The following is a 16,119-nucleotide window of genomic DNA, read 5'->3' on the forward strand; positions in this document are numbered from 1 at the left end:
TTTCTGATATAGAATAAAAAAATTAAATGAAATCAGTAAACATTTCTTGTTATTTTTCAATTAATGAATTTAATTATTTTTAATTATTATTTTTACTAAATTTTGAATTCAATTTTTTGATCTACCTTTGGAAAAAGATTTGCCATCACTGGCCTATACAATAGCCCTCACTGTTACACTACATAGGAGATATTGTATTTCATATACTATATAATACTACATATTTCTACTGGACTTAGTACTATATACAGTACTCTGTATCATATTTTTCTCACCCATTTTGACAAGACCACCCTTTGAGATGAAAGTTTTTCGAAGTTTTGGGAGTGGTCATATTAACGAGGTTTTACTGTATATAACTTTAAATTATAATAATTATAACCAGAACTATTAGTAAGAATTCACTCTCTAGCAATGAATTAAAATAATGAAAGCTTTATTCAAATTAAATAAAATCAGTTAAATTTTATTTAACTATTTTCATTTATTTATTTATTCTAATTCAATTACTTGCCAAAAATTTCCTATTTTATTCCTACATGTTCTATAATATTTACTAAGAATGTTTCAAGTTTAAAAAAACTTTAAACTGATTAAAACCATAAAATTGATTTCTAAAAATATCTAATATTCTCTTCCTAGACACTAGTATACATGGGAATTCAAATATTGTTTATTAATTTGTGAAATAATACAAGAATCTGAAAATAATAGAACAAATTGTATTAACCAGATGAAAGTAAATAAAGAATGGAACTGGAATCATTCTAAAATTTCATGTTTATATTATATGTAATGTTAATCCACTTTAATAGTTCATTCAAATAATTATGAATATATATANCTTACTTATTTATTTTGCTTCTTTTGCCTGCCTGTTATCCTGTTATATGTTTAACTTTATATAAAATCTGAAAATTCTCTTTCATTTCTAAAAGTAACAAGTATGATAATTAATACATTTAACTTAAATAATTAATCCCTTTCATCCTTCTTTTAAATTAAAGACTAATTTTTTTCCTATCTTCAAGATTATTACTGCACTTTTACTTTAAGGCTAACTCAAACTACTTAGGAAAGTTAATTACAAATTTAAAATAATTATGCCTTTCTCTTCATGAATGTTTTTTTTTTTCATTTCTCTAAACAATTCTTAACTGTATTTGTTATATAGGTTTATAACCTTAGATTTACAGTATTAATTTTAAATGGATATAATATACAACATTTATAAATGTATAAAACTTTAATGCACATATTATTATTGCAGAAAATGACACTTTGATACATCACCTATACAATTTTGTTCCCATAATTTTTATTTAAATATCGTATAAGATATGAAATTTTAACTAGTGTACAGTGTTTACATGGACTTGTAACAATTTTTATTTCAATGATTGAATAATTTTCTTTTTTTTTCTGTTTAATATCTGTAGAGAATGGAATTAATCCTTCCTTTATTGATATAAATAAATAATTCCTCGCCGATTAAGGATTACATTCCATATTGATAACAACTGTATATAGACATGCAATACAGGCTAACTGTACCGATTAATAATTTTGAACAGGTATCGTCTACTGCTGTGTAATTCTACTGTATTTAAGACAAGACATTTTCCTTTTTTTTTTTCCTTAGATCAAAACATCAATGCAAGATAATTATTTTTTCTAATTTGATGTTGCAAACTTGGCAGAATTTCTTTTTTCTTTTTATTTAAAATTTTTAATAAAGCAAGAGAAATGGCATAAAAAGTATTTATAAATTGTCATGTTCAGATAGAGAGTTTATATTTTTTAATATTTAAAAATGGTCACAAAATTTTTCCAAGTTGTCAATTTATCACAAGATGGCAAAATTTTCTTATTTTTCCCAATAAAATACATGCATAAAAAGCAGCAATTAATGAATTAACAAAGCCAATTTCGTCTTTAATTTTTTTAAAATTTTAACTTCTGTGCAGATGTGGGAATTTTATACAAATGGATACAATTTTGCAATTTTTATGCACATTATACAATTTTGTCTGAATTATTTTTTTGGTTAATAATTAATTAATTAATATTGTTAAATTTGTAAACCTTGGCTTCAGTGTAATAATTTCATTTGGACAAATATAAAATTCATACAATTTCAAATAAGGAATGAAAATGATGCACCCACAGAAAATAAGAAATTTTCTTTTTGTCCAGACAAATCAGATGCATAACTAATAGTTTTTACTTTGCCATTTGCATCTTGATTACCCAAAGGGTAATTTATCCTTAAGCTAAATTAAAACTAAAATAAACATAACAAAATACACATATTTTAAAGAAAATAGTCTGGTGTGCGTCTAGTAACATGTGGTTCCCCTCGCCTTGGTGCAGGATCAAATTGTAGGCTGAAAGAGAATAATAAAAACGAGATCATTAAAAAATAGTTAACTTTTTTTTTAAATAATTTTTTAATGTAATTTTATATAATATTCTTGAAAAATATGACAAGAAAATTAATTTAGGAAATGTTAAAAATATTATTAGTTATGTCAAATGAGTTAAACCCAGATCAATCTTTAATGTTGGATGCTAGGTTTTATTTGACTTTTTTTGTGTATAAACATATCTTATACACAGAAAGAAATTATTATTAACGATAGCAAGTCTGCTGCTTGCTATCATTAATAATATTTAGTCTAATAAATAGCTTTTAATAGCAAAATTATATAATTTGATTAAGATAATCAAAACATCATTACAGTTACTTGTATCATTTCTGTGCTCCTACTGTGTTTCAAGGCTTAAAAAAGTAGGACTTTCTGGAGAAAAATTACTATAAAAGGACAAATTTAAAAATAGCCAAAATCATAACCCAAACAAGGATGTTTGATAAAATATCATGACAAAATCTACAATATACAGTAAATCCTCATTTATACAGTAAAACCCACATTTTTACTGTATATTTGAATAAAACAGGAAAACTCACATTCCTAGACTCAGTTGAGTCTAGGAATGTGAGTTTTCCTGTTTTATTGGGATAAATATTACCTTATGACACTTCTATATTGGCCACTTAAGCAAAAAGGGCACCAAGTGTGAGACCTGTAAGGCCCCTGGGTCTAAATTAATAATTTATTAATTATGTTAAATATTGTCACCAAATATTACTTCATTTTTGGTGAGAAAAATAATGTTTTAACGTGGGAAAAGGCAGATAACAGATGTTACTTCCTTTCACAGAAGTTAGAACATCCTCTGACTTTCCCTTATCTGGTTAAAATCCCGCTCAGATGGGAAATGTTTACCCCTCATTCATTCCCCTTTCATCCGTTCTCATGAAAGAGTTACTGGCCGATGATTGGTCGAAAATCAGCAGATATAGAGGGAATTTGTCAGAATTCGGGGAGTTCATCGACAGACATAGAGAGTGTCCGAACTCCATACATTTTCCTCCTGATGACCAACGTCCTTAGACGAGTCACATACAGAATAATTCCAGAGTTAGCACTTAGAAAATATACTTGGATTTTGTGCACATATTGATCTCCCATGGAAAGAAGTAAATGAACTTTATCTCCAAGGTGTCCCTTGCCTACAGAGAAGAAGACGAACGACAACTAAAACAGGTTGTATGTTTTATAACGATTTTGTGAGCTCTCTCTCTCGATCGCGTATCGGGTATAGTACAAGTCCCTGCCTATATAGTGTATCTTAATTGTCATATTATTATCCCTCGTTCCTCGATATTTGTATTAGTTTTACTTATAGAATCATTAAATTTACTTTTGTTTGTTTTATAATTAAAATGTCTCTTAATTTTGTATCCGAATCAGATCTCGTACGCGTGTTAATCCGCGTATAATAAGATTGATTAACTGGTGTCACAGGAATCCTGACGTAGATCCGAATCTCACAATTAGGATCGTTTATAACAGCCCTCCTATAAAAAGTAAGAGAACCGATCTCACGATCACGTGCCCGTATGTGGCGTACCTCTGATTATGTCCCCGGCTATCTCAAGACAGCCCATATTATTTGTATAAAACTGTTTAAGTTTTAATATAGTGTGTCCCAAAAGTATAAATAATCAACATTTTACTACTTTTCAGAATTGTTAGGAATTTAAGAGAAATGTAAATGATTTCATTTGTATATTCAAGTTATTTTACACTGATTTTTGTTAATTTTAAAATTAAAGATCATTATATTAATAATTTAACAACAAAAATATATTTTTGGCTGTCCCAAAAATATAGATAATAAATTAGAATTGTAACATTTCAAGCATAAGAAACTTAAAACTACAAAAATGATAATAAATAACGTCAAGTAACACTTTAACTTTGTTGTCAAGTAATAATTTGAATACTGAATCAAAACTTTTCAAAATGCCACATGGGATAGAGTTTAGTATGGAAGAAATTGCAAGAATATGGAAATTAAAAGCAGAGACTATTGTGTCAAGGAAATTGCTGTTTTAATGAACAAATATACTCTGGAATTTATAAAATTTTAGGAAAATCATCAATACCTTCTAAACATCAATCAGGAAGACCCAAAATCACATCTCAAAGGGATGATAATCAAATTGTGTGCCTTGCATCACAACAAGATAAATCAGTTCATCAAATTTTGTTTGAAAGTGAATTAAAAATATCAAAAGCACTGTTCATTGAAGAAGTTCAGCAGTTCCACATATAAAATTTGTTGCCATAATGAAAAAAACCACAACTAACAAAACAACACAAATTGACAAGAATGCAGTGGGCTAAAAATCACATGCTGTGGAATGACCAATGGCTCTCAGTTCTTTTCAGTAATGAAAAGAAATTTAATTTGGATAGCCTAATTACTGGCATGAAATTAGGAAAGGTGAGTGCAGTTTTTCAGCACGCAAAAGGGTGGGTGGTGGTTCTGTAATGGTGTGGGGTTGCTTTGGATTTAATGGTTTATCAAATTTAGTAATTTTAACTGATAGACAGACATCTAAAAATTATCAAGAAACCCTAAAAAAAGAATTTAATACCTATTGGAGAAAAAATTGGAGGACCTGTTGGAAAATCAACAATGCCAGTATTCATTGTTCACATTCAACAGCTAAGTAGCCAGCAAGAAGCCCGGACATAAATCCAATTGAGAACTTGTGGGTGTTTTCTAGAAAAATGTATGCTAATAATAGGCATTTTATGACAATTTCAGAGCTTAAGAAATCATTGCGTGCTGGTTTCAAATGGATACAGAAATCTTACAATTTAATTAAATCAATGCTTAATCACATTTTTGAAGTCATTAAACATAATGGCAGTTCTATTTCATATTACAACAATTTTCATCAATTTATATTATGAACTCTTGCTCAAAGTTTAAATTTATCTATATTTTTGGGACATCACAAAACAAGTATTTTGTGTTTAACACTTTATGTAACTGTCAAATATTGTAAAAACAATTATATAACATTGTATTATGATATAAATAAACAATAACAACCACTCACATTGTTAAGAAATACTTAATCTATGTGTTTTTATTTTTTAAAAATATTATCTATATTTTTGGGACACACTGTAATAGAATTTCAGAGGTGTCTACTTAAGTAAAATGACCAAGAAGTGAGGTTTTACTGTATTTATTTGACATATCATCTTATTAACAAAGAATGGAACAATAGAGTTAAACTTAGTACATATAACAGAATCCTAATTATTCAAGGTTTTGCATTATCTGAAGCAAACCCTGTAATATACTACTCTCCTTATAAAAGCTTTATCTCAACTATACCAAGTGATTGGCTGATGCAAAGGGCACATCTACACATTTGGTATTTGCCATTTTCCAATTCTTGATGGTAAATTGTACCAAATCAAAAGAGAAAAATATTTGCCTCCATGCAACAAGCAAAAATCATTTCCTCATGATTTTCACCTTTCAAACTAAACAAGTTGTATTATGTTTTTCAAATACAGAAAAACCATAGACTTCATAAATAATAGTTTTGCTTTAACAATTAATTGGTGTAACACCTGATTAACAAATTTTTTAATTCATTAATTGGACATTTATATTTTCATTTTAATTGTATATAGTATTGAATAATAAAGTTTATTCAATATCTAATTATTCATTAGTTTTGTGTAATTAAAAAGAATTTTAGCATATGATTCATAATGTAATTTTTTAATACTAACCAATTATAGTTTTTTGTACATTGTTTTTAATCAAATTTTATTTTGTTTAATTTTACTTCATTAAAGATTTTTTTTTTTGACAAATTTTGAATACATCCAGTAATATTCTAACCCAATTAATACTCTATTTTTCTAAGTTGGCACCTACTATAAACAAATGCCTTGTAGATTGCCAGGTTGTTCAAGGTTTCTTTTTGTGTGTAAATCTAATAAATAGCTGTTTAGTTAACAAGCAATAAATAAGTTTTATTTTTATGTATGGTAGTTTTTTGCATTATCTAGTAGTTTACAATATATATATGCACACCCTGCAGTATACCAGCTCTTTCATTATGAGACAACGAGAAATCAAGAGCTGGTTGTCTGCTGGACAACTAGCAGATATTCTTAATTTCTAATCCTGTCTATGCATTCAGGAAAATGGAAATGTTTTTGAACATCATTTGCAAAAAGAGAAAACTGTGAGACATGCATATTTATTTTATTACATAATATGCAATAAAAAATGGCAGTTCCCATTTAAGAAAATGAAGCTGACTCCCTTTTCACCAATTGTAGTGTCATTTACAAAGAAACCAATTATGCCATTCTGTGGCCCGCTTAAAGTATAACATTTCTCATTTAATTAATTTTTTGTAAGATGCATATTTTTTAAGTTTTAAGTTATTAAGATGCACATTTCAATGGACTGATTAAAATGATCTACCGTGAATATCTCAATACAAAATGCACTTATGACCTCTGACTTCAGTTTCATTTTAATCAGGACTGAATTGAATTTCTTGTGTATTTTGGCATAAGAACCATCTGGGTCATATTGTTTCATCTAATTATGAAAAGCTTCAGCAAGATAATTATTGGCATACAGTGCCAATACTATTAAACTAAAATTTATTTTAAAAAGTTGATTTAAAATACCAATAATAGGTATAAATAAGTATTTAAAAGCATATTAATTAGAAACAACACACACAATAGATCTACTTTTATTTTCTATAAAATATAACCTATTTAACAAAGATAAGATTATTTTAGACACATTTCCAGAAAAAAGTATCCAGAATAAGTAAATAAAATATTGATAACGTTATCAGTATATTTTGATACACGACTAAATTATATTAAAAAAAAACTATAAAAAATTGGCATTAATGTAGTTTTTCAATAATAAACAATATCTGAAAACCTGCTATTACTTCAACAATCAAACCAAAAACATATATCTTATACTGTATAAGTAGTACACGTGTATTGAATATAGAATAACAAAAATGTTTATATAATTAGCATTTATATTGTATTAGTAAACATTTAAAAAACCCAAGAATAAAAAATACAAATTAAATAATTTTTAAATAATCAGAAAGAGCACAGATAATAATTTGATAATCTAATTATTAAATTATATTCTGTGTAAAACTTATTCTTAAGTGAAACTAATATCAATAATGATGTTTGTTGTATATACTTAAACTTTGAATCTAAGACTTCTTTACATATTACATGCTAACATTAGCAAAATTTCATATGAATACAACTTGCACTAGTGTATACCCTGCAAAAAATTGCTAGAAAAGAATAAAACCTTTGAATAATTTGCACCATCGTATATCCAACATCTCTGAATTGACCATTGAAAACACAACACTGACATGCAGCTTAGAAGATATTGTCTCAACCATTCCACTTTTTTCTATTTCTTTTGTTTTATTTTCATTAACAGATGTAATTACAAAATAAGTAAAATAAAAGAAATAGAAAAAAAAAACAAAATATTTAAGTCAATCTATTAAATTGCATTATGTATCAAAAAATCTAAATGGCTATCAAATGCCCACATATACTGTATTCACTCACATTTAAGACGAGGTTTTTATTCATTTTTCACTGCTTCAAAAATCTAGGTCATCCTATATGCGCAAGAAAAGGATTTTTTGCATTTTTGCAATAATTTTTGTAAACTGTGTATTTGCATTTTTTACCAGATGCTCACCCTCTGGTGTCTAAAAACAAAAGTATTTTATCTAGGTCACTTCAATTTTTCTTGTGTATTGTCAGGAGTAAAGATGAATAGCAATTGGAATAGCAAAGCTTTTGAATTGAATTTTAAATTGAAATTCCAAAATCACACAGGAGCCCGATATAAGTTTTAATCCATCCCCACATGAAAACAGATGATTATTTGGAAATCAGAATTCAGAGAAACTCATAAGTGTAATCGATGGAGAATGGATTTGACTGTTAAGAATTGGCAAAAAAGGTTCTTGATTGTCCAGCTTTACATGAGCAAATTATATTATCGATTTTACAAGATTTTTCTTTAAAGTTTAAAATGCGAGTAATTTTTGTGGGACAATGTGTGCATTTATGTGCATTTGATATTTTATTTGTGATTAAACGAAATAAAATTAGAATTGTATTAATAAATCTAATTTTCTTTATTTGATCTTTAAAGTCACACCTCATCCTATATGCAAGATTGTCTTATATGCGAGTAAATACTAAATTTATCATTTTTGTTTACCTCCATTTTATTTATTAAAAAATATATAATAATAAATTTTAAAATAAACTAAAAAAATTACATTAAACAAGTAAAATGGCAAAGCCATTGACGAAACTATGTCTCAGAGAGCATAAGGAACGCATGCACAAATCTTGCACTTGCACCTATTTGTAGAAACAGTCTCAGCATTTCATATTTTCTTTTGATCCAGTTCTCAATCCCTTGACTACCTACAAGTCTGGTTTATTTTATGCGTGCATGATTTGGGCACCAAATACTCTGTGCCAAATTGCAACTCCTGACATGTACTCCTTCATATTTCTAAAGTGTATAGCCGTTGACAGCAGTGCAATTTTAGAAATGAAACATAGTCTCATCAAAAGTTTTAATGATGATAATATCCAATCATATCGTTCCAAGAGTCAATCACAGCTCTTATTTACTATAAAGAACTAACAAAATCAACATTGGTTACTAAATTCAACCAGAATGCTGCAGAATACTGTACTGAGCTGCATCGTAATACTTCTTACATACATTACTAAAAGTACAAAAAGCACAATAATTTTATGTCAGTAAGGTAAAGTACTAAAAAACACTGGATTTCATAAGACTTTCTTTTTTCAAGTTTTATTTTTGAAATATGAAATACATTAACTTCAAATTTTCCAAATTTATACCAAAAAATTTGAATTAGCTGCTTTTTAAAGACTAATTTCAAGAAAAATAATAGTAAATTTGATTTAGTAATTCAAATTAATCAAGAGTTTGTTAGTTTTGACTGTATTTGAAGAAAAGAACTATTTTAAAATAGAACTAATTGTTTAAAATAAAAATTATAAAGAACTATATAATCTTTAAAAATATAAATTAAAATTAAACATATAATTGCATATCAATGTAAATATACTCTTGAAAAAATTAAGCAAACTGAAGTCAAAGCATAATTTAATAATTCAATGATTTCAACAAATTTATATTTTACTACATATAATACTAATTTCAGAATCAAATTGAAATCTTTCATTAATACAATGGTACCTCATATTTTGAATGACTAACTTTGAACACAAAATTTAACAATTTGCCTTGGAGTTCAAACTGTGCAGTGAAAATATATGCTCAAAGCATAAATGCAATCCATTGTGTCCAAGTCATCTCCCATTCTCACATTATTACTAATATAAAAGCTGTCATGTGTGCATGTGTATATGTATATATGAATTCCTTATAACTCCTGCAATTTTTGTTTAATCCAGATGAAATTTTGGTTATATTCATTAAATGTTCTGATGGAAAGTATAGCCACTTATTTTACAGAAATATTAGCTATAAAATAAACATTTTATTGATTTCAAATTCGTGATTGCACTACGTTGCAGTGATATCAGTGACCACATTATGTTCATACTCAATGAGGAAATTTCCCTTAAGTTGCATTTTTAAATATTTTGGCAAATGGCATATTTTAAACTTACTTCATTAAATTTAAAATTTAAACTTTAAAAAAAGATAGTTTCATCAAGTCACTTCTATAACAAATTTTTAAAAAATTATTCCATAGTAACCACAGTAACCACATGATGTTCTATTATCCAATCAGAAGTAACAATCTGAAGAGCTCATTATTTAGAAAGTGTTATCGCTAATCTAAAATTAACATACAGTACATACAATTCATCTTTGTTTTATCAACGTGGAATTAAAAAGACTTGCTATTTTCAAATCCATCTAATAAACAAAGCGATAATTACAAATATGTCACACTAATCTTGTATAGTTTTGCAGTTATTACTTAGAACGTATCATTATTGCTATTTTGTCTAAGGGAAAGTGTAAGAGTAAAAATGATCAGGTAAATTCTAGATCTAAAAATTAAGAACAACCTCTGAAGGCAATGAAGTCCAACTTGAGCAACATCAAGTAAGAATGGCTTTATCAAGGACTCAGAAACAGCATCACAACATCAAACTCAACTTGAAGCTCTTCTCACTTCTTCAATTGCTACTTTCTCATAAAGATATTACATCATGCTTGATAGGGAAATTTCTAATGCTTATATGTTTTCAGTGCTTTTATCACTTTATTTTTGGTGTTTGGTTAAATATATTGTATTGTGTGTTATTTATTGATTTTTAACAATTTCTTCCTGCAATCTTTCTTTGTCAACAGCTTTTGGACACCCCCATACGTTTTGTATCCTTTAGTTTAAAATTTCCCAAATAGAACTTTTTAATCCACATTTGACATGCTTGAAGCTTAGGAGCATCTTCCCCATACACAATACAAATTTTTTTTTTTACTGTTTGTACATCATTATATTTTTTTTGAAACTGAAAACATTATATGCCTGACATGCTTTTTATCCAAAAACATTACAACTTGATGTTATTCAAACCAAATGTGAAGTAAAAAGCTTAAAGCAAAGCTTCTAAACAATGAATAAAATCTTACATTTCTGTATATTAAATTTCCCAACTTATAATTAGATCACACATTTATGTTAAGATGCTGAATTCTATGGTGTGCTATCAATAAATGTAATTTTCATTTTATTTTACAGTATTTATGTATAGTGGTGCCTCGTATAACGTACGCCTCGAATAACGGACGCTGCGAATAAGGGACTTTCTGTTTGACCGTTACGTGACTCGAGCAACGGACTTGCTGCGAACAACGGACTTTCCGTTCGGCAGTTACGTGAGACGAACAATGGACTTTCTTCGAACAAGTGCGAATGATGTTTCCACTCTTTTGCCGTTGCCAATGACAATCTGCTATTTTTAGGATATATTAGTATTATTAGAATGTATTATTAGTATATCTGAAGTAGAAATGTAATGTAATATATGTTGATGATTTAAATAAACATTAAATGTAATGTAATATATGTTGACGATTCAAATAAACGAAATGTAATTGTGTAGATGCCGAGGTGGCGGGACGAAAAGAGGTTGTAAAAAACAAACGGAGCGAGAGTAGCTCGTAGAAGTGTTTAGTGATCTTAATTAATAAAGAATTATTCGTATCATATAATCTGGCAAGTTAAGTCATTTATAATGCATCATGGCTTCTAAAAAAACAGAAAGGTGATTTCAATTGAAACAAAGCAAGAAATCATCAGGAGTGAAAGTTGACAAAAACTTTCTTGTCGAATGGGGAGAGGTTCAGGAGTTTACCAACACTCATTATCCAAACAGAGCTGAGGCCAACAGGATCAATGATCTCTACGATGACACCTTTGTCCGTCATTTCCGATAGGTGTTAAAGAAGAAAGAGAAACAGACAACCTTGGTCAAGTTTTTCAAGAAGCCAGTGGGCAAAAAACAAAGGATGGAACAAGAGAAGTTGACCCTGCAAGTTCCGGTAGCCTCTCCTGAATCTGACTCCAATTAAAAAACAATAAAAAAAAAGACCCGCTGCAATGTGTAAAAAGTCTGTATCTGTATGAATGTGTAAAGAAAGTGTTCTTCCACCTCCTCACAACATCTGACTACCAGGCATAATTGGTGTCTGCTCCATTTTCATTTTTTATGGTACAGTACGGTTATTTTATGCTGCGGAACAAATTTTATGTTTTTGCATGTATTTCTATGGGAAAATGCATTTCGTATAACGGCGTTTCACTTAACGGACGTGCACCTGGAACAGATTAAGTACGTTGTACGAGGCACCACTGTATTTTATTTATGGTTTCATACTTTAATTCATTTTTCAGGCATTTAATTCTATTATTTTTATCTTAAATTATGTGTATTTGCTGTTTTAAGTTTATCAAAATAGGTATTATTCAGAGTCTGGTACTGGATTAATTTGCTATTCATTATTTATACTAGGAAAAATTGATTCAGACATCAAATAATCTCCTGGAATAAATTAAATTCAAACTACAACACAACACTGTAATAAGTGCCAAATCTTAAACTGGGATTATTAAGTAACTAGTCTGTTTAAATTTGTTGTAAATTTGCAATTGAAAGTATAAGATGTTTTGAAAACATTTCCATATAAAGTAGTGATTGATTAATGTTTTTGAAAACTGTTTATTGTTCATAAATCTTAACCATATCTATTCATATAAAAATGTTCTTAAATAACAATATTTAGAAAAAAAAACAATGACTTACAATGAATATTTAAGAGCATCATCTAATTCCATTATGGCTGCTTGATTTCCACAACGATAACAATAATTAGGAGCACTGAATATAGTAACCACATTTCTATCATGACACCAATTATAACCCTATAAGAATTAAGAGACAAAAACATAAATAGTTTTATTTTTTTTAAGTTTCTAAACACAAATATATTATTATTAAATTTCATATTAGCAGTTTTTCTACTTAAAATAGTTACTGCACAGTTTTTATTCAGATATTGGTAAAATAAATGCTATTTAAACATACATATTTTTAAAATTTATAAAACTCTATTATTATTTTTTTTTTTTTTTTTTCAATGTTTTATCTGTAAATATATATTATTTATTTGCTTTTATACATAATATTATTTACTCTCATCACATAAAAATTATAATACTGGTATTTATAATTCAAATAACTAAATTTAGATATAATTTTAAAGAGATTTAATTCAGCTACCTCTTCTAACTAAGAAAGTTTTGCATAAGAAAACAAAAATAAAATTATCAATTAGTGCATCAAATCTTGCTGTTTTATTGATGAGTTTTTCTAGAATGCTTTTAATCTACACTCTCAAAAATACTACATAATCATAGCAATAAATGTTTATACAATATAAGAAAACAATTAGATGTTTTTTTCAGAAATATTCCTTTTTCTCTTACATTTTAAACCATTCCCTGGTATTCCGAAATATCTTGAATCAAAACATGAAATCACTAAGAGGTTAAATTTGTCAAATTGAACCGTTTATGATTACTTGAAACAAATTGGTTTCGTTTCAAAGCTCGATAAATGGGTTCCACATGTTCTTAAAAAGAGATGCTCTCTTTGGTGGGATTTTAAGGAATTTTTTTGATGAGAATTGATCAACAAAACAGGTATAGTGTTTTACCACGATAATGTCAAATTTCACACAAGTTTGGTAACTTGTCGGAAACTGTTATAACTTAGATGAGATGTGCTATCACACCAACCATATTCGCCAGATCGAGCACACTCAGATTATTACTTGTTCCGGTCTATACAAATTTTTTTTTAACTGTAAGACATTTACTTGAAATGACAATGTCAAAAATCACTTGAATCAGTTTTTTGTAAGCAACGATCAAAACTTTTATGAATGTGAAATCATGCTACTACTAGAAACAATGACAACAGATATTTGACCAAAATGTTTCATATATAATTCAATAAAATATTTATTTATTATAAAAATATTGTTTTTTTCCACAGAAAAAAAAGAAATTACTTTCCAAACAACCCAATAATAAAAATGAAATTAATAAAAGCTATAGAGCAAAACTGAAACAATGTTTTATGCACCTGAACTGGCTGTCCAACAAACACACATTAGAGGATGTAGACTTCCTTGCATATTTCACTGGTATTCCACAAAGTGTATTTGCAGTTTTATGACTATTGAAAACAAACCTGAAGCTGTGTTTTGTTTTTTGTTTGTCTAATCTTTTCTGTGACTGTCTAAAACATGTAATTATAAATTTATGTATCCAATATAATTACAACAGAAATTTACATTTAACAGAATAAATTTTGCAGTAAATTTTCAGCAACCTACTTCAGTTTTTAACAATTGTTCAATTAGAAGAGACTCCTAGGAGTAAAGTAAAAATGTTACAAAAATAAAATTTCTGTAGCAGTACCAAAACCAACTGATTCTGTTGAATACAATAGAAACATTGGCTTAGTTTAGTTTATTTCTGTTTTATGCATTTTTCCTGACAAGGGACTCTGAAAGACAGCCGAAATTGTTTGAACATTAAAGTTTATTTGTTCATTTACTGTCGGAATTAGCTTTTAGGTATGAATTTGTTTGTTTACTATATTGTTCCAGTTTCTTTCTTTTTTTTGGTCTGATTTACCTTATCATTAAAAAACAATTGACTTAATTGATTATTTACAATCATGCCAAATAGTTAATTCCCAAGCATAGTTTAAGCACAGGACACATCACAAGTTGATTGGTCTTCAGCATCACTAAACAATTGATGCACTGAATTTTAGCATATTCTGTACAATGTGCACCACAGACATTTATCAAAATCAAAGAGAACTTTAAATGCACTCAAAATGTACATCAAAAATTTTTTTGTCATTTTCAAACTGAAAAGAAAAATCAACTAATATTTAGATGAATACAGTACTTATAATTTATTATTAATTACTTACTTCCATAACAAGCTGATGTGCTCTAGCAACAAGAGTTAAGCCATTACTATGATTAAAGGTTTCTGAAATATCCTGACCAAAAGTATATCCGGCACCACGTGGAGATATACCCCAACCACCACGATCATCTGGATCAGACCACAATAAATCACACATAGGACCCTATAACAACAATATCAGTTAAATAATTTTTAAATATATCTTATGTATCAATCAATATTTTTTGTAATATTATTTGTAACCTCATGAGGAACTTCCTGAAGTCTATCAAGTGCACGTATATGATCAAGAGTATCAATTGAAGGTGAGAGTCCTCCATGCAAACAAAAAATCTAAAAAGTAAATGAAACATTTGCAATTAAATATATTATTAAAATAATGAATTATAATTTATTTATACATAATAAGTTTTGTTTAATGATAAATCTAAATAGTTAACTAAATACAACATAATAACAACTAAATACAAATACAGTCGACCTCCCTATAACACTGTTGATTATTCCATTTTATATGAATTCCATGTTGTACGAGTCACTTAGATTTTACAAATACGTGTGCTGGGCTGTGAACATCTCATGTATTTGTAAAATCTAAGTGACTCGTACAACATGGAATTCATATAAAATGGAATAATCAACAGTGTTATAGGGGGGTTGATTGTAAACACAATAATTCAAAAATATTGGACTTAATTTTTCATTAAACACTAATTACATATTATTATTATTAATTTCAACATATTACATCAATCTGATTCAATTACTAATGCCAAATGAACAACCAGATTATTTGTTGGACTGTAACAAAGTTAATTTAATGATTAAATATAAAATATTTGGGTATAGGTAATGGTTAGGCCACCATCTAATGATAAATTTAATAATTAGAAATAAACTTGAATTTAAAATATTCTGTAAGAAAAGACAGCCCAGAGCTGATTAAATATAGTCAAACTGCTTTATATCTACTCATTAAATAGCCTTCATACAGTCTGATGAATAATGTGGCAGTTCATTTGGCATTAATGATCAAAAAACTTTTATTTTTAAAGATCATAATCTTCAATTTAAAAATTGACCAGATAGATAGTACAATCATGACA

At 27.8% G+C, this 16,119-nt stretch overlaps 1 protein-coding gene across 1 annotated transcript in view; it reads right to left on the reverse strand.

Annotated features, from left to right (window-relative positions):
• Window positions 1-1,553: 1,553 nt before the first annotated feature.
• Window positions 1,554-16,119, reverse strand: part of LOC111633024 (serine/threonine-protein phosphatase 2A catalytic subunit beta isoform) — a 43,701-nt gene continuing 29,135 nt past the window's right edge. Inside the window, exons 4-7 of the mRNA XM_023377550.1 lie at window positions 15,257-15,346; window positions 15,015-15,176; window positions 12,807-12,925; window positions 1,554-2,387 (exon numbers count right to left, since the gene is read on the reverse strand). Coding sequence (XP_023233318.1) covers window positions 2,315-2,387; window positions 12,807-12,925; window positions 15,015-15,176; window positions 15,257-15,346 — 444 coding nt within the window. The 3' untranslated portion in view covers window positions 1,554-2,314. The remainder of the gene's footprint in view (window positions 2,388-12,806; window positions 12,926-15,014; window positions 15,177-15,256; window positions 15,347-16,119) is intronic.

This window comes from Centruroides sculpturatus, unplaced genomic scaffold (assembly GCF_000671375.1).
Source record: "Centruroides sculpturatus isolate CEXI.00-Female unplaced genomic scaffold, Cexi_2.0 scaffold764, whole genome shotgun sequence".
Classification (NCBI taxonomy): Eukaryota; Metazoa; Arthropoda; class Arachnida; order Scorpiones; family Buthidae; genus Centruroides; species Centruroides sculpturatus.